The 27,416-nt window shown below is 48.6% G+C and overlaps 2 protein-coding genes across 20 annotated transcripts in view; one reads left to right on the top strand and one right to left on the bottom strand.

Annotated features, from left to right (window-relative positions):
* Positions 1-17,194, top strand: part of SULF2 (sulfatase 2) — a 128,707-nt gene extending 111,513 nt beyond the window's left edge. For all 3 annotated transcript variants that reach the window (XM_031656825.1, XM_031656827.1, XM_031656826.1), the window contains exons 11-21: positions 2,794-2,989; positions 8,225-8,453; positions 8,588-8,684; positions 9,243-9,337; positions 10,368-10,427; positions 10,907-11,076; positions 11,318-11,460; positions 12,619-12,742; positions 14,875-14,908; positions 15,153-15,206; positions 16,220-17,194. In XM_031656825.1, coding sequence (XP_031512685.1) covers positions 2,794-2,989; positions 8,225-8,453; positions 8,588-8,684; positions 9,243-9,337; positions 10,368-10,427; positions 10,907-11,076; positions 11,318-11,460; positions 12,619-12,742; positions 14,875-14,908; positions 15,153-15,206; positions 16,220-16,250 — 1,233 coding nt within the window. In that variant the 3' untranslated portion in view covers positions 16,251-17,194. The remainder of the gene's footprint in view (positions 1-2,793; positions 2,990-8,224; positions 8,454-8,587; positions 8,685-9,242; positions 9,338-10,367; positions 10,428-10,906; positions 11,077-11,317; positions 11,461-12,618; positions 12,743-14,874; positions 14,909-15,152; positions 15,207-16,219) is intronic.
* Positions 17,195-17,704: 510 nt separating this feature from the next.
* NCOA3 (nuclear receptor coactivator 3) overlaps positions 17,705-27,416 on the bottom strand; it is a 161,325-nt gene continuing 151,613 nt past the window's right edge. For 12 of the 17 annotated variants that reach the window (XM_009215962.4, XM_021920960.2, XM_017944726.3 and 9 more), the window contains 5 exons: positions 26,448-26,540; positions 23,356-23,638; positions 22,023-22,197; positions 21,526-21,667; positions 20,881-21,212 (listed from right to left, as the gene is read on the bottom strand). In XM_009215962.4, the coding sequence (XP_009214226.2) occupies positions 21,201-21,212; positions 21,526-21,667; positions 22,023-22,197; positions 23,356-23,638; positions 26,448-26,540 (705 nt within the window). In that variant the 3' untranslated portion in view covers positions 20,881-21,200. Of the gene's footprint in view, positions 21,213-21,525; positions 21,668-22,022; positions 22,198-23,355; positions 23,639-26,447; positions 26,541-27,416 lie in introns of all 17 variants that reach the window. The other 5 variants (XM_003904642.5, XM_009215961.4, XR_002515099.2 and 2 more) reach the window with 5 other exon arrangements.

Raw genomic sequence — 27,416 nt, 5'->3', positions numbered from 1 at the left:
CTTTGCCCCCACCGCCCCCCGGCCAGGGAACGCTGTCAAGTCCCCCACTGGTTCTTTCTGCATGTCTCCCCTGACCCAGATCAGCGCTTGGGCAGCCAAAATGACCTCTTTGCTGGGGCCAAAAGAGGAGGTAGCAGCATTTTCCAAACATCAGAGCGCACCACTGAAACCAAAGGAAGAGAGTGTGAGGGCGTGGTTTGGGGCACATAGCCTAGGCCAGCTGGGAGGCAGCAGCCCATGTGCCCGAACCCAGCCCCGGGGCTGTGGGGATCCCAGGCCCAGACCTCTGCCCGCCATCCCAGGCAACGGCCCTGCTCACAAGCCCGCACTCCCCGAGTGCCGTTGCCACGTCTCTGCTTGTGCCGTGCTTCTGGAGCGCCCTGCCCAGTGTAGAAGCTGTACCCTGTGGCCCGAGGACGCCTCTTAGGGGGCCTCACGCCCAGCCATAGCATTGCCTTGGGTACCTTTTCTGTGCTACCCCACGTGCTAGATGTTCGTTTGTCCTTCGCTGAACAAACATTGCCGGGAACCAAGCTCTTGTGCATCTGCCTGTCTCCCGGCGACACGGGGACACTAAGGGCAGGGCCCGGCTGGAATTCATGTCATCATTCCTAAAGCCCAGATCAGGGCCTGGCCCGGGCAGGAGTAAATGTGCCCTGGACACCTCGTAATGACGACCATCACAGGCAACACTGAGTGTGAGCTCTGCCTCCAGCCACCCTATCTGGCAGGTATGTTCTCTACACGGGGGAAACTGAGGCCCAGGGCTTAGACAGCCTACCCACAGCCTCACAGCTTCAAGTGGTGGAGCCAGGATTTGAACCCAGGTAGTCAGGTCGCAAGACCTTTGTTCTCAGCAGCTGTAGGGACCCAGAGTCAAGCCGACACTGGCCCAGCCCTGTGGGGCTCACGCACCACCCCCCCCCCCACCAGGAGAGCCTCGGGACAGGGCATGCGGACAGGGCTTCTCCATGAGTAGTGCAGGAGCAGCAAACACTTTCCGCACAAGGTCAGACAGTAAATAGTTTGCGGTTAGCAGGCCACACGTTTGTTTTTGTTCTTGCTTTTCACAACTCTAAAAATGTACAATGTAAAAACTGTTCTTGGTTGGCAGGCCATACAAAAACAGGCCGTGGGCTGGAGTTGACTAGAAAGAGGGCTGCAGTTTGCCGACCCCTCAAGTCGTGCCCCGGCTGAGTTTGTCGGGTTGGAAGGGAGAGCAGGCAGTGGGGAAGGAGAATTCCAGGCAGAAAGAGCTAAGTGGACGGAGGCTGCTCGCCAGCGTGCACAACTCAGGGCTTCACGCAGAAGTCAGAGCCCTGGCTTTTCTTGAAAAATCAGACCTGGGCCTCTGGGCCTGTGCTGCCCTCTGGCGACAGTCAGATGGGTATAGCCAGTCACAGTGCTCACTTTATCCTCCCCAGGTCCCCCAGTCCCTTCTGGGCCGGCCTCATTCAGGGTCATGCCTGCTGGCCCATCAGTCTCCTGCACTAAGGAATCCAGGTTGCTGGAAGGGCCTGCATGCATTGAAGGGGGTGGGAGGGTGGCAGGGCGCTGTGAATGCAATCAGAGTCAGCCTCTAGGTGAGAACAGGTGGGGGGGACGCGGACAAGATGAGCAGGTGAAAGGCAGCAGGGCCTTCAGCGGTGGCGGGGGGTGGGCTGTGTAGCAGAGGGTTGGGGGGGATGGTAGCACCAGATTCCACACTTTTCCTTACAGCTCTTGCACCTCCCAGTTGTGTGACCCAGGATGCATCTCTCTACCTCTGTGTGTCTCATATTGAAGCAGCACAGTAATGACAGCACCTGCCTCGTACGGTAGTGGGAGGTGTAGTAAGCAAGTTAATATTAACACACGGTGCTTGGCACATGCTATGTGCTGTGCTGGAGAGACACAAGGGAACAGATCTGATCCGTGGCCTGGAAAGGTCACTTTGGCACAGAATAGGCCCTAAAGGGTCACTGGGTCAATGGGCTGGAGCAGGTGTGGACAGAAGGGAAGAGAATCCAGTTTACAGGTGGTTGCAGAATCCCACGAGGGGATCCAGGAGGCTGGACCTGGGGAAGGGAAGAGGGATCAACACGAGAGATTTGGACAGTGATTCTGTCTACATTCAGCTTCTGAGCACAGGCCTGGAGTTGAATGCACACGGGGAACCTCTGCACACAGCACTGACTGAGTCTGGGAAGGTGGTCGAGGAGACTCCTTTCGCTGGAGCAGAGACGGGAAGGAAGAGAAGGCTCCAGCAGCAGGAAGGGCTGGGGAAAAAGACATTCTAGGCAGAAGGAGCAGCGAGCGCCAAGTCCCTGGGGCAGCAGCCCACGGGGGATACTGGGGAGAGGGCTGGGGCTGAGGGAGCGGAGGACTCACGGGCAGGCCAGGGCCAGATTGCAGAGGGTGTTCAGAGACTAGTATGAGGAGCTTGGGTCTTGTCTTAAAGACAGTGGGAGCCATTGAAGGGTTTTAAGTAGGAGAGTGACATGATCCAACTTGCCCTTTAAAAAGATTCCTCTAGCTGCCACGTGGGTGGATTTTAGGAGCAGACAGAAGCGGGCAACCGTGAGAGTGGGGAGCCGTTGGAGGCATCTCGTGGGGGGATGATGGTAGCTCTGCCCAAGGTTCAAGCAGCGGCAGTGGAAAGAAGCGGCACTTGGAGACAGCAGACGTGGGGCTCGGTAACAGCTGGATGCAAGCAGGGAGAGGGATGTCTCCAGGGTGGATGGGGGTGGCAGGGGAGAGGTGGGTTTAGGGGAGCAGACGAGCAGCTGGCCGAGGCCCTGGCATGTCTTGCAGAAGTGGCAGTGTGTGGAGGACGCCACGGGGAAGCTGAAACTGCATAAGTGCAAGGGCCCCGTGCAGCTGGGTAGCAGCAGAGCCCTCTCCAACCTCGTGCCCAAGTACTACGGGCAGGGCAGCGAGGCCTGCACCTGTGACAGCGGGGACTACAAGCTCAGCCTGACCGGACGCCGGAAAAAGCTCTTCAAGAAGAGTAAGTGTCACAACCTGGCTGAGTGGGATAGCAGGAGAGAGAGACCATGCCTGGGGAGCCCATTCATTCACTCAGACGATTCCACAGAGACTGTCGCCTTGCCAGGTGGTGGTCTAGGGGCTGGGGACACAGCCACACCTCCTCACAAGCCATGAATTCTAGTGGGGAGCGGTAGTAATAAACAGATAAGGCCAGGCATGGTGGCTCACACCTGTAATCCCAGTACCTTGGGAGTTCGAGATGGGTGGATCACCTGAGGTCAGGAGCTCAAGACCAGCCTGGCCAGCATGGTAAAACCCCGTCTAAAAATACAAAAATTAGCCAGATGTGGTGGCTCACGCTTGTAATCCCAGCTACTTGGGAGGCAGAGACATGAGAATCGCTTGAACCCGGGAGGCAGAGGCTGCAGTGATCTGAGATCGCGCCCCTGCACTCCAGCCTGGGCAACAGAGCAAGATCCATCTCAGAGAGAAAAAAAGGAAGAAACACACATACAAGGTTCTGTATTGATTGGCTGGTGAAAATGCTAGGACCAGAGGTTCGCAGGAACCCAGCTGTGTGCTTCCCCTAGGAGCCATGGTTCAGTGTTCAATTCGTCAGTGCAGTGTTTGTGGTGACTTTATAGAAGTACTCTGGGCTGGCGCGGTGGCTCACACCTGTAATCCCAGCACTTTGAGAGGCCGAGGTGGGCAGATCACTTGAGGTCCGGAGTTCAACACCAGCCTGGCCAACATGGTGAAACCCCGTCTCTATTAAAAATACAAAAAATTAGTTGGGCGTGATGGTGTGGGAGGCAGGAGAATCCTGGAACCCGGGAGGCGGAGGTTGCAGACAGCTGAGATCACACCATTGTGCTCTAGCCAGGGTGACAGAGTGAGACACGGTCTCAAAAAAAAAATTAAAAAGTAAAAAATAAACTACCCCGAAGAACAAGAATAGACTATACTTTAGTTGAGTGGGGAAAAGCCTCACCCAGCTAAAGAAGTGTCTACACCTTCATACCTCATGCTCGGCAGGGGCCGGGGAGAGGACAGGCAGGCGGAAGCCAGGGCGCAGGCGGAAGCCAGGGAGCAGGCGAAGTGGAGACGGGCTCTTCTAGACCCAGCCAGAAGGCCTGGCCGCCACCCTGGGCTATCACTTCACCATTCTGAGGCTCAGCTCCCACCATCAAATAGGAAGAATGGTCCCTGCCTGACTTTCAAACAGGAATGAGCCTGTGCCCTGAAAATGCGTGGAACCGTCGGGATCCGCCGGCTAGAAGTGTGCCCTCCAGGGCTGGGCAGCTTCCCACACAGCCCATTTCTCTGGCCGAAGGACAGTCAAAGTCTAATAGATTTCAGGTGTTGTTTTAAAAACAATTATGGCGAAATACACATAAAATTTATCATCTTAACCATTTTTAAGTATCCAGTTCAATAGTGTAAACTATATTCACACTACTGTGCAGCCTATCTGCTAAACAAACTTTTCATCTTGCAAAACTAAAATTGTCCCCATTCAATGTCGTCTCCCCATTCTCCCACCCCGCTCTCACCCCGCTGTTACACCGTTCTCCCCCCCCGTACTCCCCCCCCCCCCCTACGCCCTCCCCCCCCCCCCCCCTCCCCCCCCCCCCCTCTCCCACCCCGCTCTCCCACCCTGCTCTCCCACCCTGCTCTCATCCCATTCTCCCACCCACTCCCACCCTGTTCAACCACCCCACTCCATTCTCCCACCCCGTTCTCCCATCCCGCTCTCCCATCCTGCTCTCCCACCCCGCTCTCACCCCTTCTCCCACCCCATTCTCAGCAACCACTCTTCTACTTCTCTATGAGCTTGACTGCTCTAGGGGCCTCATGTAAGTGGAATTGTACAGTATTTGTCCTTCTGTGGCTGGCTTTTTTCTCTTCGCATAATGTTCTCTGGGTTCATCCACATGGTAGCCTGTGTCAGAATCTCCTTCCTGACCGGGCACAGTGGTTCACGCCTGTAATCCCAGCATCTTGGGAGGCCGAGGCAGGCAGGTTGCCTGAGCTCAGGAGTTCGAGATCAGTCTGGCCAACATGGTGAAACCCGTCTCTACTAAAAATACAAAAATTAGCCAGTCATGGTGGTGGGCGCCTGTAGTCCCTGCTACTCAGGAGGCTGAGGCACGAGAATGGCTTGAACCTGGGAACGGGAGGTTGCAGTAAACTGAGATCACGCCGCTTCATTCCAGCCTGGGTGACAGAGCAAGACTCTGTCTCAAAAAAAAAAAAAAAAAAAAAAAAAAAGTCCTTTCTTTATAAGATGGATGATATTGTGCCACAGACTAATTAGAGATTGAGGATCGAGGTCTCCGACGGTAGACGCGGTGGTCTCCTCTGGGCCATCCGGCCAGGCAGCAAATGTCCTCATTGTGGAGCAGATAAGTCTCTTTCCGTAACAGCCCAGCCACTGCCGCAAACAACGCTTCCCAGCTGATGATCCTCTGGTACCTTTCCTCACCAGCTGATTAGGAACTACTGCATTAACTTTTCTAGCTGAATAGGATGATTGGTTTCCAGATTGGATTACACAGCCAGCATCTCCTTGCTTCAGTATGTGGCACAGTCGATAATCTTTAAATAATACAACATCTTGCAGGGAGAGATTCAGCTGTTTTCCCCCTTATTAATGCTTAGAGGAAAGAAAAATACCTAAAAGTAGCCAAGAGTCAGCTCAGCCCTGGTCAGAATCCTCATGTGAGTGTAATGTCAGAGCCGGGACCCACGCCTCTCGGCGGCCCCGTAATCCTCACCTGTACAGAAAGGAGCAAGCCTTGTGACCAGCCAGAGAACAAGTGTTCTGAGGAGGAGGAAGATGAGGTACAAAGGCCCTGTACTCACAATGAGTGTGGCGGGTCCCAGCCACAGAGAGGTGACCGGTGTGGCCAAGAGTGGTGAGAAGCACAGTGGGCACGGGCAGCCACATCACACAGGGGGTCACTGGCATGGAAAGGCAGGGAGCGGGCGTAATGGTGAGGTTTCGGGGCTGCGCGGCATCACCTTAGGTGAGGACGTCAGCTGCAGGCAGAGTCCCCACCCCCTGCAGTAGCTGGTCCATACCAGCTCATCAGGCATGAATGCTTCACTAGTTCTGTTTCGTGCCATCCTCCAAGGAGCCCTTGTAGGGTAGGCACCATCCTGAGAAGTTACCCAAATCGCCGGGGCCACACATGTGCTCAGGGGTTTGCACCTCAGCCATCCGATTGCAGAGTCAAAGCTCTTGGCCACCGGCTTATGAAGTCCTGTCCCATGCCCTGTTGGTGTGGCAGGAAGGGGACCTCCGGGACTCTGGACACGGACACTGAGAGACAGACGGGGAGAGCAGGTCGTGTGGCTTCGGTACAGGAGAGGAATCACACAGGGCCGGCAGACCGCGGCTGTGAAGGGCCGGAGAGTAAAGGTCTGGGGCTTTGCGACTCAGCCCTGCGACTGCAGAGGTGTAAGTGAACGCGAGCCGCTGTACCCAGTGAAACTGTATTCGCAAAGACAGATGGAGGCTGGCCTGGGCCCTTAGGCCATGGTTTAGGGACCCCTGAGTCTAGAGCTGGGAGATGGAGGGTGGAAAGAGACAACGCCACTCACTCATAAGCCGACTGGGACTAAAGGAGTGAAGAGGACACGCTGGGTCCATTTCCTGAGCCTCTCGGGGCAGGACCCGCTCGGCACAGGGAGCATCCTCGGCTCTTTGTGTACGCGTGTCGAGAGACTCAACCGAGGGAAGGAAGTGCCCAGGAGAAAGGCCCAAGGCTTTGCCGGAGAGGGGAGGCCTCCCCTCTCCCCTTAGGATCCTTCGGCCCTTGTGACTGTGATGCAAGGTGTCTGAGAATTAAAAGATACAAAACATCCCCCAAGAGTGGCCATGTGGGAAAGGGAGCCCTTTCCTTCCTTCTTCCACCGCCTTCCACCACCACCTGCCTCCAGCTGGTCCTCCTTGGTCACCACCTTGGGGTCACTTGGGATCCAACAAAACCTGGGCCACTAACTGGCTCCAGGCCCTTCTCTTTAAATGAGGCACATCTGGAGAAGAATGACAACTGCAGTGCATGCATGCTGAGGCCAGACTTGTGTCAGGTGGGCAGAGATTTAAAACAGAAAGGAGTGACGGGGGCTCTGGCCAACAGGGACGACAGTGGGCAGCCAGAGGGGCCGCCCGTCTCCGGCCCGTCCCGACCATATGGAACTGTGGGCCTGTGAGACGTGTCTCCTTTCCGGAAGCTGGAAATCTGGATCCCTACATCACCGCCACCACCTCCCTTTTTCTTTAATCTCACCAACTCAGATTTGGTTTTGAGACATAGAAGATACAGGCTACCTGGGGTGTCACTTCAGCCTGCACGCCTGAGTTTTCAGCGTCGGGGCGTATGCAAAAGCCCCTCTCGGCCTTGTCGCCGGCCCACCTGGATGTAGCACCTGCCTACCACCTGGTGGGCAGCCGCCAGCTCCCTGGGACTCACAGAAGCTAAGTGGCTTCCCCAGTCCCCGTCCATATATACCCAGAGACAGGCACTGCAGGGCCCCTTTTTCCCCTGTTTAAATCAGCGTTTTTATATCCATGATACTTTTTTCCTTTTTAATTGAGGTGAAGTTCAGATAACATAAAACTTACCATTTTTACAACTGTATACAATGCAGAGACATTTAATAGGTTCACAGTATTGCACACCTCTACCTAGTTCCAAAACATCGCCCCAAAAGGGAACCCCGTACCCACAAAGCAATCACTCCTCAACTGCCCTCTCCCCCAGCCTCTGGCAACCACCAATCTTCTTTCTGCCGCTGTAGATGTACCCATTCTGGGTAGTTCCTATAAATAGAATGTAACAATATGAGCCCACTTTGTGTCTGGCTGCTTTCACCCAGCATGCTTTTGACATTCATCCGCGCTCTAGCGTGAATCAGAACCTCACTTCTGGTTCTGGTCGCATATTCCGTTGTACAGATGAGGTACCGCCATTTGTTTGCCCGCAAGCAGCTCTTGCTTGAAATCCTCTAGAGCCAGTGGCTTCTTGGCTCCAGGACTTCAGTTTTGCCGGCGTGATCGCCTTGAGGCCCTCCCCTGCAGTCCAGGATCTGCGAGCATGCGGGTAGATTTCACAACCCCTCAGGTCACAGGCAAAGCTGAGCCTCCTGCTTGGAAGCCCGGCCCTATCTTAATGAAGGACCCACTGCCCAGGGAGCCTGGCCAGCCTTTCCCGCCTCCCTAACTCTGCCACCCCTCTGATGCCCACAGAGTACAAGGCCAGCTACACCCGCAATCGCTCCATCCGCTCAGTGGCCATCGAGGTGGACGGCAGGGTGTACCACGTAGGCCTGGGTGATGCCACCCAGCCCCGAAACCTCACCAAGCGGCACTGGCCAGGGGCCCCTGAGAATCAAGATGACAAGGATGGTGGGGACTTCAGTGGCACCGGAGGCCTTCCCGACTACTCAGCCGCCAACCCCATTAAAGTGACACATCGGTGAGTGTCCAGGTGGAAGTCGAGAGTGAAGGGGACAGGACAGACCTCGGCAGGGGCTTCCCACACCTCTTGAGCCCCTGGGCTGGGCCCCCTCCACCTCCTCTGAGCCACACGTGATCCCTTCTCTCAAGCAGGTGCTACATCCTAGAGAATGATACAGTCCAGTGTGACCTGGACCTGTACAAGTCCCTGCAGGCCTGGAAGGACCACAAGCTGCACATCGACCATGAGGTGAGTGCAGAGCGGGAGAGGAGCGTGCCGTCAGCCACCATGGGCCTGGCAGGACCCGCAGCTCACGGTGGGAGGGCAGTGAGGCCAGACCCAGGGAAGGGGCTGGAGAGGTGAAGTGAGGTCCCCACAGATTCCTCCACCCAGGGATAGGCGTCAGTCCCAACATGAGACAGCTTGCTGCCCAGTCTGTCTGAGGGAGGATGGCTTAGCCACGTTGTCCCCCTTTTGACTTATAAGAAGTCTACGCTACGATGAAGCCTTTCATCAAGCCCAGGGGAGACACTGGAGCTGCCCTCGGGGCTCAGCAGGTTCCTCCGCAGGCCAGGCCAGGAAAAGGACTCGGTTCCCTTGCAAGGGCTGGCCGGAGGGGAAGGTGGGCTTCCTTCAGCAGGCAGAACAAGTCCTCCCCACCCAAACATGCCGGTGCTGGCCCTGGGGCCCGGGCAGGGCAGGCTGCCACTGCTGAGCAGACATGGCAGCGTGGGGGCGGTCACCAGGCCAAGCCTTTCTTGTCCAGCCGTGAAGGTTTCAAGGCCTCCTCTCCTGCCCCTCCCTCAGATTGAAACCCTGCAGAACAAAATTAAGAACCTGAGGGAAGTCCGAGGTCACCTGAAGAAAAAGCGGCCAGAAGAATGTGACTGTCACAAAATCAGGTGAGGCAGTAGCAAAGGGACCTAAGACCCCATCCTCCTACAGGACAGTTCAGTTCATCCCCTCTTGTGATTGACCCCCTTTTTTTTTTTTTTTTTTTTTTTTTTTTTTTTTTTTTTTTCTCATGGCATAAAAAAAAAAAAAAAAAATCCATAATTTACATCCCTATTGTCAGCCAGTGTGGCACACGGAACCGTTCCTCAGCCAGGCTGGCGCCCAGATTCCAGTACTGCTGGCAAGAGACCCGTGCTGGCTGTGCAGAGCCGGCTCCACGCCGGAAACGTGCCTCTGCTGATTGCCCATTCAGAAAGCCCCCACGTGGTCTGAGGTCCATGTTCCTGGCTCAGGGATCCCCTGGCCCAAAGGACTGAACTCTAGAACAGCTGTGTCCAGTAGAACATTCTGTGCCGATGGACACGGGCTATGTCTGCACTATGCCACGCGTGGCTGGTGCACACTTGAAGTGGTGGCTGGTGTCACTAAGGAGCCGAATTTTTTATTTTGCTTAATTCAAACTGAAGTAGCCACCTGTGGCCAGTGGCTCCCGTACTGGACAGCACAGCTGCAGAAGCCCTGCCGTCTTCCCAGAAAGTCTTGCAAAACACAGGCTCCCCTGTGCTGGCCCCGACCAAGCGTGAGTAGGCAGGGCCGTGAAGGAACCAACCTCACGATGCTGAGGCTTTGACGTGTACAATTAACCATCACAAAAGGAAAGGAAAAAGGATGCTGAGGCTGACGCACCTAAAGCCAGGCCCAGTTTCTAGTCGTGGCTAAATTACAACTAACCCGACCTTCTAAAGTCTAGCAAAATCCCAGGAAGAGTCCTGGCTCATGCCTGGAGAATGAAGCCACCCAGGCAGGTACCTGCTGCCCTGGGGATAGGGTTGTACCCTCCCCACCACCATCCCAGAAGGAGGAACAGGGGAGTGGGGCAGCAGCAATACACGGGAGTCCCAGAAACCACAGTTTGTACCTGCCAGCGGAGCCCTCTGAGCCACTCCTGAAGCCTGGGGCTGGGGGGGTCTGTTACAGCTACCACACCCAGCACAAAGGCCGCCTCAAGCACAAAGGCTCCAGTCTGCATCCTTTCAGGTAAGGGCAGCTTGAGGTCCTGGGGAAGAGATGCAGAGGCCTAGCATGAGGAGGTGGCCCTCCCTTAGCTAAAATACAGAAGAAAAGGAAAGAAGTCCAGGCCCTTCCCTGGGAAGTCCGCGGCGGCCCTCGAAGAGGCCTTATTTCCCAATCAACACTGTAAATGGGGTTGCGGCAACTCCACCAAGCAGGGCAGGACACAGGAAGGAGGGGAAAGGGATGCCAACAGGAGTCCCAGTAGCTGCCTGGCTCTGTCCCCAGCTCTGTGCCCCCTTGGGAGTTAAAGTAGAATGACAGAAGATCCAGGTTCTAGTCCCGGCTCTGCCTTGGATCAGCACTGGGACTTGGAACCCTGAATTGCTATGCCCATGGCTGTTGGAGAAGCCTCAGCCCAGCCCCTAGGTGGACAGGAAGAGCAGAGACACGGGGTCACTGATCCCTCAGAGGCCCAAGGCGTGTGTGACCCTCTGCGCCCATAGGAAGGGTCTGCAAGAGAAGGACAAGGTGTGGCTGTTGCGGGAGCAGAAGCGCAAGAAGAAACTCCGCAAGCTGCTCAAGCGCCTGCAGAACAACGACACGTGCAGCATGCCAGGCCTCACGTGCTTCACCCACGACAACCAGCACTGGCAGACGGCGCCTTTCTGGACACGTGAGCGAGCCCAGGGCAGAGGTGGACAGGCTGGGGCCCCGGGGGCCAAGAAACTTCTCCACTTAAGTGACTCAGACCTCTCTCAGAAAGGGGGTCCCCGACACCAGGGGTCCACAGTGCTTGGGACAGCCTCTTGGCATTTGATGAACTGGTTTCAGGGGCTGTCCCTGACAGGAATCACTGTTGGCAGATGGGGCTTCCTCCCGCAGGCACTCAGGACATGCTCTCTCTTCCTTGCCAGTGGGGCCTTTCTGTGCCTGCACCAGCGCCAACAATAACACGTACTGGTGCATGAGGACCATCAACGAGACTCACAATTTCCTCTTCTGTGAATTTGCAACTGGCTTCCTAGAGTACTTTGATCTCAACACAGACCCCTACCAGGTACAGACAACCCGAGCTAGAGAGATGGGGGTATGGGTTACCCCAGTGCTGCCAGGTAGCCCCACCCCCAACCTCAGGGAAGTCATGACAAATTATCCAAGTCCCACTGAGTCCCTGAGCCACTGGGAGTAAGTTGTGAAGCCACTGAGATTGGGGGATTCCATGTTCAATCAGCCTTTTTTGCCTCCATCACCCTGCGTGTGTAATATATGTGGCTTCTTCCCTCTAACTTAACATGCAGCATTCAACCAGGCTTTGCCGGAACTTGTGAAGACTCCTAAAACTGTCAAGCTGTAGGATCAAGCCAGATATTACCCACTGCAGGGCCTGCACGGACCACGCGGCTAATATAACAGTAACACACTGCACCAAGCACTCTGCTAAGTGCTTCCGTACAGTAAGCCATCTAAACACACACACGACTCATGTGGCTTAGGACCACACAAGACCAGAAAGAGCAGTGACATGTCTGGTCATCGGAACATGTGGCCCCTTGTACAGGGACAGTCACTGCTGAGCTCCAGCGCTAGAGCTTTCCTGTCCTGTGGCCTTGGTATTGCCCAGGCTTTGACCTTTCAAGAAAAGCCTGAAATAATTTTTTAAATGAAATCTGATGTTTAAATATCAGCAGCACAAATGCTTTAATTACTATATAGGTGTCCAGTCTTTCTCCTTAGATAGGTTCACCCTCATACTTTACCAAAGGGGTAGGTTAAGTCCGTCACCGGTAGCTCCCAGACTACATAAGAACCCAAGTCACTTACCCATCCTTTCATCAAATGGCTGCTTTGCAATCAGGAGGATTGCAAATCTGAATGAAGGCTGCTGATAAAACCAAGACTTGGAAGGCTTTCTTTCCGAGCTTGGGAAGTCTCCTGACTAGTGGCTGCAGAACTCCAACATTAAATACAGACAGACATGGTGTTTATTCTCCTGAGTTTTCATTCTCATTAAGAGAGAACGTGGTGGGACTCGAAGCCAAAAAGTCACCTAACTCTTCCAAATGCTGGCTCTTGCAGAAGTTGAAGTTGGAGTAAGCAGGTCACCAGCCCCTAGCACCTTCCACCTGCCTGAAATATGTCCCCTGGTTGGTAGAAGAAGGGCACGGGGAGAGTCCCTGTACTTACCTTGTTGACAGACTACCCTTTTTGCAACTAGCTGATGAACGCAGTGAACACACTGGACAGGGATGTCCTCAACCAGCTACATGTACAGCTCATGGAGCTGAGGAGCTGCAAGGGTTACAAGCAGTGTAACCCCCGGACTCGAAACATGGACCTGGGTGAGTAGGCACCCTAACATGGGGCCTTTGGAGAGCAGGGTAACCAAAGGAAGGGACTCAGGAGGTGGTGTCTCCCCCAAGAATGAGCCCGAAATCACCAGGCTTTGGGAGGTGATGCAGTTCCAGACGAGTCATGGGAGCTCCTGTCCATAACAGGCAGATGACCTTTGACAAGCTGTGCTTCCTGCATCAGCTGTCCAGGAAACACACGGAATTCCCTCGTTTCATTTCCTCCCTTTTGTTCACTCATGCATTCAACAAACATTTCCTGAGAACTCAGACCTGAAACCATGTTGACCAAAGATGACCCCATCCCGGCTGACTTGTGTGGAGCCGGTGTTGTCCTAAGAAGAGCAGTCCACAGCGGGAGGCCTCTGGCTTGTATGGAAAGAGTAAAACTGGACGGTAGAATCCAGTGTGACTGGGGAAAGGCACCACTTAATAAAACCAGGGTCAGACTTCTGAACTGAGTCCTGAAGAGTAGGACGCAATCGACCACTGAGAAAACATGGAGGGCTGGCGTTCCAGGAAACTTGAAGTGTGAGGAGCAGAAGGCAGCCTAGGTGGTACAGCCAGCACAACTGAGGCCAGTGGAGAGTGGCAGGAGGGCATCAGGCTACCCTGTGAGAGGCCATGGTAGAGTTTAGATTTCATTTGAGGTGTATCAGGAAGCCAATGGAGGGTTTTAACCTGGGCACTGACATTGCTAGGTGGAGAATGGGACTTTATGGGAGCAAACAGCGAAGATGGCACAGTTATCCAGGGAGAAACGATGGTGGCTTGGACTAGAGGTGGCAGCAGTGAAGATGATGGATTTCAGATTCAGGTGGTGAAGCCCCCCAGTAGAATATGGTGATGGGAGGTGCAGGATTAGGAGTCCCAGGTAAATCCTGAGTTTTGTTTGGGACAGGACAAAATCTGCAGTTTTAAATCTAGAATGCCAACTAGATAGAAATTTTAAGATGAATAAAGCTGACCAGGCATGGTGGCTCATGCCTATGATTCCAGGGCTTTGGGAGGCTGAGGTGGGAGGATACTTGAGCCCAGGCGGTCAAGGTTACAGTGAGCTATGATAGCGCCACTGCACTCCAGCCTGGGAGACAGAGCTGTCGTCCCATCTCTAAAAATGAAAGTTAAAAAATTAAAAGAAAAATGAAGTTCACTTACTAGTGAGAGAGAGTGGCCTAAAACCTTTGATATTTGAAGTCCCTTGGGGAAGGGACTGTGTCTAGGAGGACGCCTGGAGTTCATGTCAGGAACATGGCCACACAGCTTAGGAGGAAGAATTCAGATGCCACAGTCAGCTCTAGTTATGAAGAGGGGAGAGCTACTGTGTTTACAGAAGATGTTGCACTAATACTTCCTGGTGAGGAGCCTGATATGATTGGAATTTTCACTAGTGGCTTCCTAACCTCTGCCACTCAAGCGCTGCTACTCTTGTGATCAAAGTGCAATGACATATAAGTCACTGTGTGCCAGGCTGTGTGCTGAGCGTTTTACATGTGTTAGCTGATAAGCTTTTGAGGTGAATCTTCTTATCTTCATTCTATGGAGGAGTAAAGTGAACAAGGTGGGCTGACCCCAGAGCCCACACACTCGATCCTGCCATGTCCTCAGGAAAACTTCCCCAGAGCCCACACCACCCTTCATTTGTTCTCATAATGAGGGTGGCGGGGAAGTACTAATGCACCTTTCCCTAAGAAAACACTTGAATCCATTTCGTGTTTTACATTAATGCCTTGTCCAGTACACTGCTGTTCTCGCTATAATCTGTGCTTGGTAAACATGAGCTATTGCTCCCTCCTGCACTTGGTCAGGGCTCTTGGCTTTCTGTCCTCTGGAGCACAGATGTTCAGGCCCACGTCTACCTCCCTCACCATGACTAAGGTCAGCACTGAATGAAGCCATCAGGGTCCTGAAACTGATCGTGGTGACTCTGGATTTTAGGCAATCTACAAGGCTACCTAGGAGACTTAGGGCAGGTTCCCCTCATAATTCCGTCTACTCTTGAATAGGGAACACTATCAACATCATGGGATTGTGACAAAAAAGTGTAAGATGGTTTTCTGGTGTGTTGGGGTAGCTTTGCCTAAACTATCTGCTCCTGTTTTTATTATTTCTCCTTCATTTAGGACTTAAAGATGGAGGAAGCTATGAGCAATACAGGTATTTCTTTTTATTATTAAAGCCTAAACAAAGTTCTCCTATCTTGGCCCATCCTTCAGTCTCATCTCTGTGAGTCCGCACCTGTTATGTTGAGACACTGCCCTTCCTCTGGTCTGCCCGAGACCAGGATCACCCACCAAAGATAGCTGTCACCTAGGAGACCTTCTTTGTATAGTTCTTTGGGGACTTTTTCTTTCTTGGTGATGGTTAACATTCATTCTCCTTTTGACACTTGAAAACTTAGGCAGTTTCAGCGTCGAAAGTGGCCAGAAATGAAGAGACCTTCTTCCAAATCACTGTGAGTTGAGGAACCAGCTTACAAATAGAGATCTGGTTCTGACTGCTTCATTTTGCCAATGCTATTCTATTTGCATGCCATTTCTTACATACCATCCTTCATTTGTTCTCATAATGAGGGTGGCGGGGAAGTACTAATGCACATCTTTCCCTAACAAAACACTTGAATCCATTTCATGTTTTACATTAATGCCTTGTCCAGTACACTGCTGTTCTCGCTATAATCTGTGCTTGGTAAACTTGAGCTATTACTTAGAGGTTGAGAAGCATTTAAATATTACAAACTGCCGGGCATCTTGAAGGCTATGGCTGCAAAAGTGCTAACTGGTATACAACATCAGCAGTAGGATGGCCTCATTAAATGGTTTCCAAAAAGCCCATGCTACAGCTACAGACTCTGACTCCAGTGCCATTGGAGGCTGGCAGGGACTGAGACTGGCAACCTGGAAAGTTCACCTCTATTCTAAAGGGAGCAAGCCAGTTTGCTCCCCGCAGGAATGGGCTGAGGTTTGCCACATTTTCTAATTCACTGACCAAATCCAAAAATGCAGGTATGTGTGAGAATTCTTTATCATTATCATCTCATTTGACATTAAGTTAACCATGTGGGCAAACTACCCTCCTTGGTGAGCTGCCATTTGCAACCTCTGGTCTACTCATTTATTCCTTTATATGCATATAGACCTGAGTGGCTTTAATAGGACATTAGTAACAGGCCACCTAAGCCTTTCTTTGGTGCTTCTAGAATTAAGGTACAGAATCTTTACATATCACAATCTCCTTAGCCACTATTCTATCCAGATCCTTAAATGCCATCCTTGCCAGGCATTGAGTGTATAAGTAAACAACTAAAAATTGAGGTGACTAGGTGGTAGCAATCCCTTTCTAAGTAACCTAGAAATATTCATTCTCAGCAGCCTTGAAGCAAAGCTTCCTCAGCTATAGGACTGATTAGGAAGTCATGATAAAGACCGTGATAGCTAAATGCTAAGATGAGTTTGTTTCATTCTTTAGGGGACAACTGTGGGAAGGCTGGGAAGGTTAAGAAACAACAGAGGTGGACCTTCAAAAACACAGAGGCATCAACTGACTGCGCAGGCAACGAAAAACCATGTGGGTGATTTCCAGCAGACCTATGCTATTGGCCAGGAGGCCTGAGAAAGCAAGCACTCACTCTCAGTCAACATGGCAGATTCTGGAGGATAACCAGCAAGAGCAGAGAGAACTTCAAGAAGTCCATTTTTGCCCCTGCTTTTGCTTTGGATTATACCTCACCAGCTGCACAAAATGCATTTTTTTCGTATCAGAAAGTCACCACTAACCCTCCCCAGAAGCTCACAAAGGAAAACGAAGAGAGCGAGCGAGATTTCCTTGGAAATTTCCCCCAAGGGCGAAAGTCATTGGAATTTTTAAATCATAGGGGAAAAGCGGTCTTGTTCTAAATCCTCTTATTCTTTTGGTTTGTCACAAAGAAGGAACTAAGAAGACAGAGGCAACGTGGAGAGGCTGAAAACAGAGCAGAGAGTTCGACAATGAGTCACTAGCACAAAAGAGATGACATTTACCTAGCACTCTAAACCCTGGTTGCCTCTGAAGAAACTGCCTTCACTGTATATATGTGACTATTTACATGTAACCAACATGGGAACTTTTAGGGGAACCTAATAAGAAATCCCAATTTTCAGGAGTAGTGGTGTCAATAAACGCTCTGTGGCCAGTGTAAAAGAAAATCCCTCACAGTTGTGGACATTTCTGTTCCTGTCCAGATACCGTTTCTCCTAGTATTTCTTTGTTATGTCCCAGAACTGATGTTTTTTTTTTTAAGGTACTGAAAAGAAGTTGATGTATGTCCCAAGTTTTGATGAAACTGTATTTGTAAAAAAAAGTTTGTAGTATAAGTATTGTCATACAGTGTTCAAAACCCCAGCCAATGACCAGCAGTTGGTATGAAGAAACCTTTGACATTTTGTAAAAGGCCATTTCTTGGGAGTTTTTTGGTGTGTCTGTTTTTTTAAAGTATTCAAGATACTACCAGTCAACATCTTTTTGGAAGAAAATGCCTTTGGGTTTAGAAGATTTTCTTAAAAGGGGAGTAGATGGTTGTAGATTGACTAAAGTCTACCATACTTCAAGGGACTACAGGTAAGTCTCATAGTATACCAGCTTTGCTACTTCATTTTTTTAAAAACTATTAATCAATTGCAAAGAAATTCACCTTGGCCAACTCTTCTTTGTATATCAGGTAATCTAACCTGATACAAGTAGTTGACAGATTTCAGCTATCACCAGTCCAACCCATTTCTCATTTAACAGATGACAGAGAGAATCCCTAAAGCACCCACATTTGTTTCAATGCCCCCAACAGGCCAAGGCTCTCTAGCAACTCCCTAGTGGCGTTTTTTAACTTCAGAAACTGTTACCATTATTTGAAATAGACTTCCTTAATCTTCTTTACCCTTAATCCAACAGGGATTAAAAAAAAAAAAAAACTCTTTAGGCTCCAATTTTAAATAGAAACCTTTATTTACAATGACATCCAAAATGGTCAGCAAAGCAGTCACAGCTCACCATCCCCCATAAGTCATTTCATGTGGTTTCGATTCTTTGCAGGATAAAGAATAATTTCTATTTTTTTTTAAAGCAACACAATGTAAACTTGATTGAAACTGAATTCATTCTCAAGAGTGTAAGTCAATTCCTGAGAATTTAAATATTGCTCTCATATTTCATTCTTCAAAATTCCATACATTAGAAAGGAAGAGACAAAACACCTGCTCGTTTATTAACAGTGTGCCCCTGGAGTTGAAAACAATTCTTATTCCTCTGATTAAATCAGTCCTTGAGGTTTTCCTCCTATGAACCTAATTGTGAACAAAACTCACAGCTTCTGCAAATAAAAAGGGAACTGGGCAGGCATACATGTAACTGGCAATCCATTCTGTTTACTTTCAGCTGCACCTACCTCTGGATCAAAGAACTTCTAGGACATCAAGCCAATTATCTTCTGTAATACCCTACCCCTAATATAGATACCCCCAACTCACCTCAGATATTAAATACTGATAACTAAGTAGCACTGTTATTGATATTTACACCTTTCAATCCAGATGCAGTTTAGAAAAGTGGAATCATAATACGAACATTAACAATGTAACTTCCATTTATTTTTTAAAGGAAGAAACATGTATCTCCTTTATATCATTCTAATCTTTATAAAATATATATATTTTATTTATATATCTTTGGATTCAGCAAAAAAAAAGTAGATACTGGAAATATCCCACATTCTAAAAGCAGATGAAAAGATTATACTGTTCACCCAACAGATACCAAGGTTTGAAAAAATGGGGGGTGCTGGGGTGTGGAGAGGTAGACAGCAGGAGTACAAAGGATTATCTAAAAAAGATAAAGGGCAATACAGGTAAAAACAAATTATCTCAAAGACTGCACCTATTAAAAGAAAATCAAAATCTTGAGTTTGCACCAAATGAACAAGTAGAAAATATAAAAACTTATAATAAACTTCATTTTTCTACCATATAAAAAAGGGAGTGCTGCCTTCCAGTTAGCCTGCAGCCAGGTCTGAGGAAAGGATTGCAAAAAAATTTATTTTTTTTTTTTAATAATTTTTTTAAAGTCAAGAAAGGTAAGAGCACCATTCTGTTTCTCCCCACACACATCACTTAAAGAAGGTTCAGACACAGTTGAGCTGAAAAACACAGAGACAGACTGACTTGGTTGTACCTGTCTCCAAACAGGAGAGTATACTATCTGAAAAGCACAGGCCACTACAATGGAAGTTTCCAGATTTACAATCTTAAGATATATTTTGAAGTTGGTGGGGGGAAGAGGGCAAACTCATAATTGTCTATACTGCTTTGAAAATAAGATCCACTCTAGTGGTGGATCTGGAAATAATCAGGATTCACTTGTAAGCATATCAAAGATATTAAATGATCTTACCTTCAGAGACATCTAGAAAGACTGACTAAATGTGTGAAATTCTTAAAATTACCTGGCTGTCAGTTATTGCTAGAAAATGACACCAAGGCTAGCAGAGACCTCTGAAATTCACAGACATTCAGAAACCCAATTCCTTCAACTATCTGAACCAAATGAAGTAACCCAGATAAAGGGAATTAAACTTCATGTTTCCCTTCCTCCCAACTGACTAAAACAGGTGTCAAAGAGAGGCAACAGCAGAAAGTGGCAGGGGGCAGAAAAGGGAGGGGTTTCAAAGGTGCTCAGTTAGACTGTGGCTCTGAATCACAGTCAAACTGGCTGTTCTGGGTACTGAGTTCCTTAAGAAGTAACAGTGACACTATTCTAATCCACAGGGACATAATGAAAGCATCACATTAGTATAATGAGGGGACAGCTGAGCAGACACCAGAAACCACACCAAGGATTCTACTCGAGATCAATGTGGGATTCAGGTCTTAGCAACCAAAATCTGAAAACGCTCCTAAAGGGGATGAAAAGGTAACATAATTGAACATACACACACACACACACACACACACACACACACACAAAACTCATGAATTGCTATTATTTCGAACTGCTTAAAATCCAAAAGATTCTCTTCAATCAAATTGCTCGATTTTTTTAAATTCCTGATTTTTTTTTTTAAGTTTATTTCCCCATATCTATTCTTTCCCCCCAAATTAACAAAGTGCTTAGTTCTGGTAGAGGAATTTTTAAAAAATTAAAATGCCTACATCTAAACAAATAATCTCTTTAAAAAGCATTTAGATTAAGAGATTGAAGAGCGAGGCATCTAAGGCTGGGGGGTGGGGAAGGAAAAGCTGTGGAGCACTACCCCTCCGCCAGGCCACGGAAGTCAAGGGATGTCTCTTCCACTGGTAGCCTCTCCACACACAGCTTACTGAAATCAACAATGTTAAATATTTAGCTTCACAAACTCTGTAAAAATGAGTTGTTGTGACCTACAAAAAAAGGTATATACATATTTTACATAATACAATATCTTAAAGGTCGTATTTACAAAAAAATCTATTCACAGAAACACTGCGAGATTCTGATTCAGAATGCAGTACCTGGCCTTGGGTTTTCAGAAGTTTATTTTCAAAAAGCATTATTGCTCTACCATATAGGCAAAGGGTGACACCAGTACTTTAAAAAAAAAAAAAATCATAGTTCTTGTCCAACACTTAAGTGTAGGCAAAAACCAGGAATGTGTTTCACTATTCCCTCAAGACCTCAAGAATATTGCATTTATCCATTACTTTTTAAATAAAGTGCACTCAGCTGCACATTAGCATGTGAAAAGTTTGCTACTGCTGCAATTAAATACTGTCATCTCATTTCCCTTCTGCAAAGCCATTTGGACATCCATGACAGTTCCTGGAGGTGAAGTATTACAGGACATGAACGGCAAATGAAAACCTTCATTAGGAGAAAACCTAGGACAAATAATAGGGACAGAGCAACTCAACACCATCAGTAAAGGACAATTCAGAATCACCAATTCCACTGGACAGAGGGTCAACACAGAACTACTTGGTAGTGACAAAAACACCTGAGGGCTGGGACTATGCTCTTTGTCCAATACTGCAACTAGAGAAACCAGATGTTCTAATCTCTCTTGATTTGTCCAATGTTCTCTGGCCCACCTATGTGTATTTAAGAGACTTTGGCTAGCAAGGCAGAAAAAAGTGACACAAAAGTTTTATGATCAGTAGGACTCCATATCTCCAGAATTATATCCCTAGGAGGTGGAATGCCAAAAAATATTTCTGTTTTGAACACCATGATACACAGCAGGAGGAGAGGAGAAAAAAAACAGGTAGATACTGCCGTTCGGCTTAAAATCCAGTCCTGCTCAAATGACATCACTTAAAATACCCTTGACGGAGCTCAAAGCTGGTCCTTTCTTCAAAGATAGATGCCTGGAACAATGATTCCTTCCCAATAATCCTAGTGCAGTGTCATTTGTACAGTGGTTTCCTTAAGAGGTCCTGGTGCAGAGATGTCAGCAGTATTTCTGTTAGCAACCAGAAAAACTGAGTAAAACACATGCTTTACACAACAAAAAAATCCATGCCCACATTCATGGCTTACAGTGCAGCTCTGGCTGAGTGATTCAGGTTCCTGAGATCCCATCTTACAATGCAGCTTGACTTACCAAAAGTATCCAATGGCCCAATGCCTTCAAACCAAGTTTTTTCAATTACTATATTTTAAGTTATATATTCAAGTTAAAATATACCTAGGACATTCTGATTATAGCTGAGGCTTTAGTTCTATCCAGAGAACAAGAAAACCTTTTTGAAAAAGGTAAGGCATCAATTTCATACCTGATCAGGGCCCATAGGCATGCCAGACATGGGCATGGGGTTCATGTTCATCTGTCCCATGTGACCACTGCTGCCATTCATGTGTACCATACTATACACTGCAGGATTCCCCTGGTGGGCAAACTGCTGCTGGGAAAAGGAGCTGTAAGTAAAGAAACGGTAATATTACCTCTGGAAGTCACTTTAGTGACAAAGGGCATGCCCACAGAAACTACTACAATTGTGTCAAACATTGCTATACTTAAGCTGGGAATGTCAGAGAGAAAACTCCCTGACAGCCTGTGATCCATTTTTCACAGCTTTCTGTACTAGATACCCTAATAGATAATGTGCATGCTTGAAGAACTCTCAAAATGGACAAGCCAAATAACACACCTTCTAATATGAACCCAGTCCTTTCAATCTCTCCATACAAAAAGGCTTGACTGAAAATTACAGTAAGTTCTTGGACTTCTGGGACTAAGATGTGACTAACTTTAGAAGTCACTGTTCTTTACCTGTTCCTGGCCAAATTTCCTGATGGCCAGCCCTTCATTTCTGAGGACTGATAGATGGATGCAGCCTGGGGGTGTTGCATCATGGGATTCTGGGAGGGACCCATTCTTGACGATATCATTGCACTGGGAGGACTAGACACTCGACCAAAGGCTGGATCTGGTTGTTGTCCCATTCCTTACAAAAATAAAACAGAAGAAATAAAAATGCCCAAATGCCTTCTCCTTAGAATACCAGATTTCTGTAGTAGTTTTATGTTTTTTTTTTTAAAGCGGGGGAGGGTGGAGGGAAGTGATAAGGATAAGATACAGAGTGCTATAAGATGCTGCCCCCCAGGTATTCTAGATTCTCACCAAGATGACAACTAGAGTAACAGGCTTACTACAGAAAGGAGCACCATCTGGATCACTGAAAGGTCACAGTTGCTTCAATGGGCTTTCTGCAGAAAACGGACTCCGTATGAACTCACATCACTCCATCCCTCTTTAAAGGGCAGGGGAGTTACAATCCTCAGATGACAGGGCTCCCCAGTAGACACCTTTATCCCCACCATGTTCCTGGAACCTCTCAAAGGCTGAACTGAAGAGGTATCTGCATCACTGTAATTAATAATAAATCCAAGGCCCGGCGCGGTGGCTCACGCCTGTAATCCCAACACTTTGGGAGGCCGAGGCAGGCAGATCATGAGGTCAGGAGATCGAGACCATCCTGGCTAACATGGTGAAACCCCGTCTCTATTAAAAATTCAAAAAAAAAAAAATAGCCAGGGGTGGTGTGATACACCTGTAGTCCCAGCTACTCGGGAGGCTGAGGCAGGAGAATCACTTGAACCTGGGAGGCGGAGGTTGCAGTGAGCCAAGATCGCACCACTGCACTCCAGCCTGGGTGACAGAGCAAGACCCTATCTCAAAAAAATAATAATAAATCCAAGTCACCTAGAAAATCAACGTAAAAGTCCACAAAGTGCATTCCTCTCACTGACTTGACCAAGCATTCAGAGATTAGAGAGTTCTACTATACTGGAACATACAAGAAGGGGCAAGGGGACAACTTTGCAGTGTTTCTTCCAAATTAAGAGTTAGGGGACTCTTAATGAGTGGGACTGAAAAAAACAACACCTGAAAAAAAATACTCAACTATGACAGGATGCACCTGTCTCAAACCTGTGTGCTGCAGCATTTTTGTTTTCCAATAGTTTAAATTAACTTTGTTTTCCTTGTGAAGTAAATAGGAAGTGAATCGTATTTTTTGTCTTTCATGTGCAACAAATGTAGTGAAGCTTATGTCCTTAGTAATGTTAACTTGGAGAAGGCATATTTACACTGTCAGATTTACCATAATTTGGTTGATATGGAAACTGTTGCGGCGGAGCTTGTGGCATTGCAGGTCCCGCCAAAAGCCCATCCATGCTGGGGGAAGCAGTCACATTAGGAGGTGGGCTGAAGGCCTGGGTTTGCTGCTGCTGCTGCTGCTGCTGCTGCTGCTGCTGCTGCTGTTGTTGCTGTTGTTGCTGCTGCTGCTGCTGCTGCATCATCATAGCCACCCTCTGTTGTCGGAAGTGATGACTTAGCAGCTCTCTGCTGCGTTGGGCGACCATTTGAGCATTAAGAAAACCCTGCTAATACCCAAGAAAGAGTGCAATTACATATACATAGCAAGAACCTGCCAGTTGCATACATACAGTACCCCCACAATACACCAGGTGTAAGACAGAAAACACCCAGGGTCTTTTTTTGTTTGTTTGTTTGTTTGTTTGTTTGTTTTTGAGACGGAGTCTCGCTCTGTCACCCAGGCTGGACTGCAGTGGCCGGATCTCAGCTCACTGCAAGCTCCGCCTCCCGGGTTCACGCCATTCTCCTGCCTCAGCCTCCGAGTAGCTGGGACTACAGGCGCCCGCCACCACGCCCGGCTAGTTTTTTGTATTTTTAGTAGAGACGGGGTTTCACCGTGTTAGCCAGGATGGTCTCGATCTCCTGACCTCGTGATCCGCCCGTCTCGGCCTCCCAAAGTGCTGGGATTACAGGCTTGAGCCACCGCGCCCGGCCTTTTTTTCTTTTTTTAAACAGGGTCTCACTCTGTTGCCCAGGCTGGAGTGCAGTGGCACAATCCTGGCTCACCGCAACCTTCACCTCCCAGGTTCAAGCGAGTCTCCTGCCTCAGCCTCCCAAGTAGCTGGGATTACAGGCATGCACCACCACTCCAGCTAATTTGTGTATTTTTAGTAGAGATGGTGCCTCACCATGTTAGGAAGGCTGGTCTCAAACTCCTAACCTCAGGTGATCCACCTGCTTCAGCCTCCCAAAGTGCTTAAATTACAAGTGTGAGCCACTGCACCGGCCAAAACATACAATTATTTACATAAAAGCTTTCGGACCTGGTGCAATGACTCACGCCTGTAATCCCAGCACTTTGGGAAGCCAAGGCGGGGGGATCACTTGAGGTCAGGAGTTCGAGACCAGCCTGGCCAAAATGGTGAAACCCTGTCTACAGTAAAAATACAAAAACTAGCCAGCCATCGTGGTGAGCACCTATAATCCCACCTACTTGGGAGGCTGAGGCAGGAAAATCCGTTAAACCCAAGGAATTGAGACTGCAGTGAGCTGAGATCGTGCCACTGTACTGCAGCCTGGGCAATAGTGACTCTCTCTCAAAAAAAAAAAAGAAGCTTTCTGGCTATTGCAGGGGGAAGGAGGGAGGGAGAACTGAAGAAGAAGGACCTGAAAATTATTTGGGGTTAAAAGACAAAAGACAGGCCGGGCGCAGTGGCTCAAGCCTGTAATCCCAGCACTTTGGGAGGCCGAGACAGGTGGATCACGAGGTCAGGAGATCGAGACCATCCTGGCTAACATGGTGAAACCCCGTCTCTACTAAGAAATACAAAAAACTAGCCAGGCGAGGTGGTGGGCGCCTGTAGTCCCAGCTACTGGGGAGGCTGAGGCCGGAGAATGGCGTGAACCCGGGAGGCGGAGCTTGCAGTGAGCTGAGATCCGGCCACTGCACTCCAGCCTGGGCGACAGAGCGAGACTCTGTCTCAAAAAAAAAAAAGACAAAAGACACACTGTCAAGCTTTAACATGACCAGAAACATTCCACAACGTGAAAGAACATTTAGAGGTAGAATCTGAGGACAACTTTTTCAGGAACTATGAAGGACAACTACAGGAAAATGAGGATTCAGTGTGTTGGGGTGGTGGAGGGCTAAAACATGAAACAAAAAAAAAAAAAAAGGATGGGGTTATACTTAGATAGCAGGGGTCCACTTCAGAAAATCTTGTACTTTCTTTAAACTTTCAGAAAGAGGTAGGGGGCAAGGAGAAGCTGTCTGGAGGTTCAGAAGGTGACATAACCAAAGTACAACAAGGAAGCTGATTTGGGCTCTACTAGCTACGGATCATCTCCAAAAAGCAAACTTTTATCATCTTTCTGTAGGGCATTCTAGCTCAGCTTCCACAAGAGGTTTTATTATCAAGAAAATGTAAATATCAGTACTTCCAAGTAGGCATAAGACAATGAAAATCAAGCATTTCACAGTTGTTTTTTAAAAAACAATTATAAACAATATTTCAAACCACAGTAGAGGACTGCTGTGTGGTCATCTGCCTCATGCACATTAAGAAAACCCCTCAATACTGTCTCCACCACTGGCTAGAAGTAGAAGGGAATTTTAATATCCCCTCCTACTACAGGAAACAGGTCATCTCAGAGACTATCACTGAGAACAGGATTATGTATTCTTTATAATTTCAGAATTTTACCCAGTGTGCATGTTGTTTCATAATCCAGGAACAGAGGAACATTTACAGGTTATTTTAAATTCCTAAAAAGCCATGTGATAGCTGTTCTCACAGTATAGCAACCGATCACAAAGGGAACCAATTAAAAAAACACTAATCTATGGTTTTGTGTTTTTTGTTTTTTTTTTTTTGAGACAGAATCTCGCTCTGTTGCCCAGGCTGGAGTGCAGTGGCCGGATCTCAGCTCACTGCAAGCTCCGCCTCCTGGGTTTACGCCATTCTCCTGCCTCAGCCTCCTGAGTAGCTGGGACTACGGGCTCCTGCCACCTCGCCTGGCTAGTTTTTTGTATTTTTTAGTAGAGACAGGGTTTCACCGTGTTAGCCAGGATGGTCTCGATCTCCTGACCTCGTGATCCGCCCGTCTCAGCCTCCCAAAGTGCTGGGATTACAGGTTTGAGCCACCGAGCCCAGCCTAATCTATGGTTTTAATGAAGAAACCTCTCCCTCCTCTGATTCCTCCCAGTCACCAACCAGAAGAATGGAAGAGTTGAAAGTCTTTAATACGACTGCTTTCTTACACAAGAAATTCAGAATTACCTTCATTTGTTTAACAAACATTTACTAAGAGTCAACCACAGGCCAAGCCCTGTCCTGAGCACAGAGCAATGCATGTGGAGAGGCTCATCATCCTCACCTGGGGCTGCATCACAGGCCTCATCACCGCAGCACCACCAGCAGTAGGGTTTTCCATTTTCAATTCAAGTGCCTGTCTGCTCTGATTCAAAAACTAAGGTGAGACAAGTTGGTTAGAATGCAAGGAGAACATGTCAGTCTGCCAACACAGCTTTCCAGACCCTCGGCACCAGCCAATGAGGTAATGATATCTCCAAACACAATAACCTGGCTAAGTCACATCTAAACTAGTACTTTCACACTGCAAAAACGTCAATGTTGAAAAGTCTTAGGCTAGCATATGATGGGCTACTGTTTGGCATTGGGAAAAAAAGGTAAAGTGCAATTTTGTAGCTTAAAGAATATCTCCACACCTGTAATCCCAGCACTTTGAGAGGCTGAGGTGGGCAGATCACTTGAGCCCAAGAGTCTGAGATCAGCCTGGGCAACATGGAGAAACCCCATCTCTACAAAAAATTAGCCAAGAGTGGTGGCACACTCCTGTAGTCCCAGCTACCTGGGAGGCTGAGGTGGAAGGATCACCTGAGCCTGAGAGGTCGAGGCTGCAGTGAGCTGTGACTGCACCACTGCGTTCCACCCTGAAACGCTGTATCAGAAAAAATAATAATACATAAATAAATTATATATATACACACACAGCAGAAACTCAAAAGATTTATAAAGTCAGGCTTTCTCTGGGATTATTCGGGCACATGGGGAAATACCTTTAAGTTCATCAGAGGAATTCTGAATAAACTCCATTAGCTTTCCCTAAATGACTTTTAGTGAAAAGAAATGGCAGAAAGTAAAATGAATGCACTAACACAGCTTTTCTGAGTACCTAAACTGACTTTTAAGAGTACTTATGCAATGGAGAGTCTCTGGCTCTTTGGATTCCAAACTCAGGCATTCGGCCGTACACGGTGGCTCACGCATGTAATCCCAGCACTTTGGGAGGCCAAGGCAGGAGGATCACCTGAGGTCAGGAGAT

Source organism: Papio anubis, chromosome 16 (genome assembly GCF_008728515.1).
Source record: "Papio anubis isolate 15944 chromosome 16, Panubis1.0, whole genome shotgun sequence".
Classification (NCBI taxonomy): domain Eukaryota; kingdom Metazoa; phylum Chordata; class Mammalia; order Primates; family Cercopithecidae; genus Papio; species Papio anubis.
The sequence above is the reverse complement of the archived record's forward strand: the minus strand, read 5'-3'. Positions and strand labels throughout refer to the sequence as shown.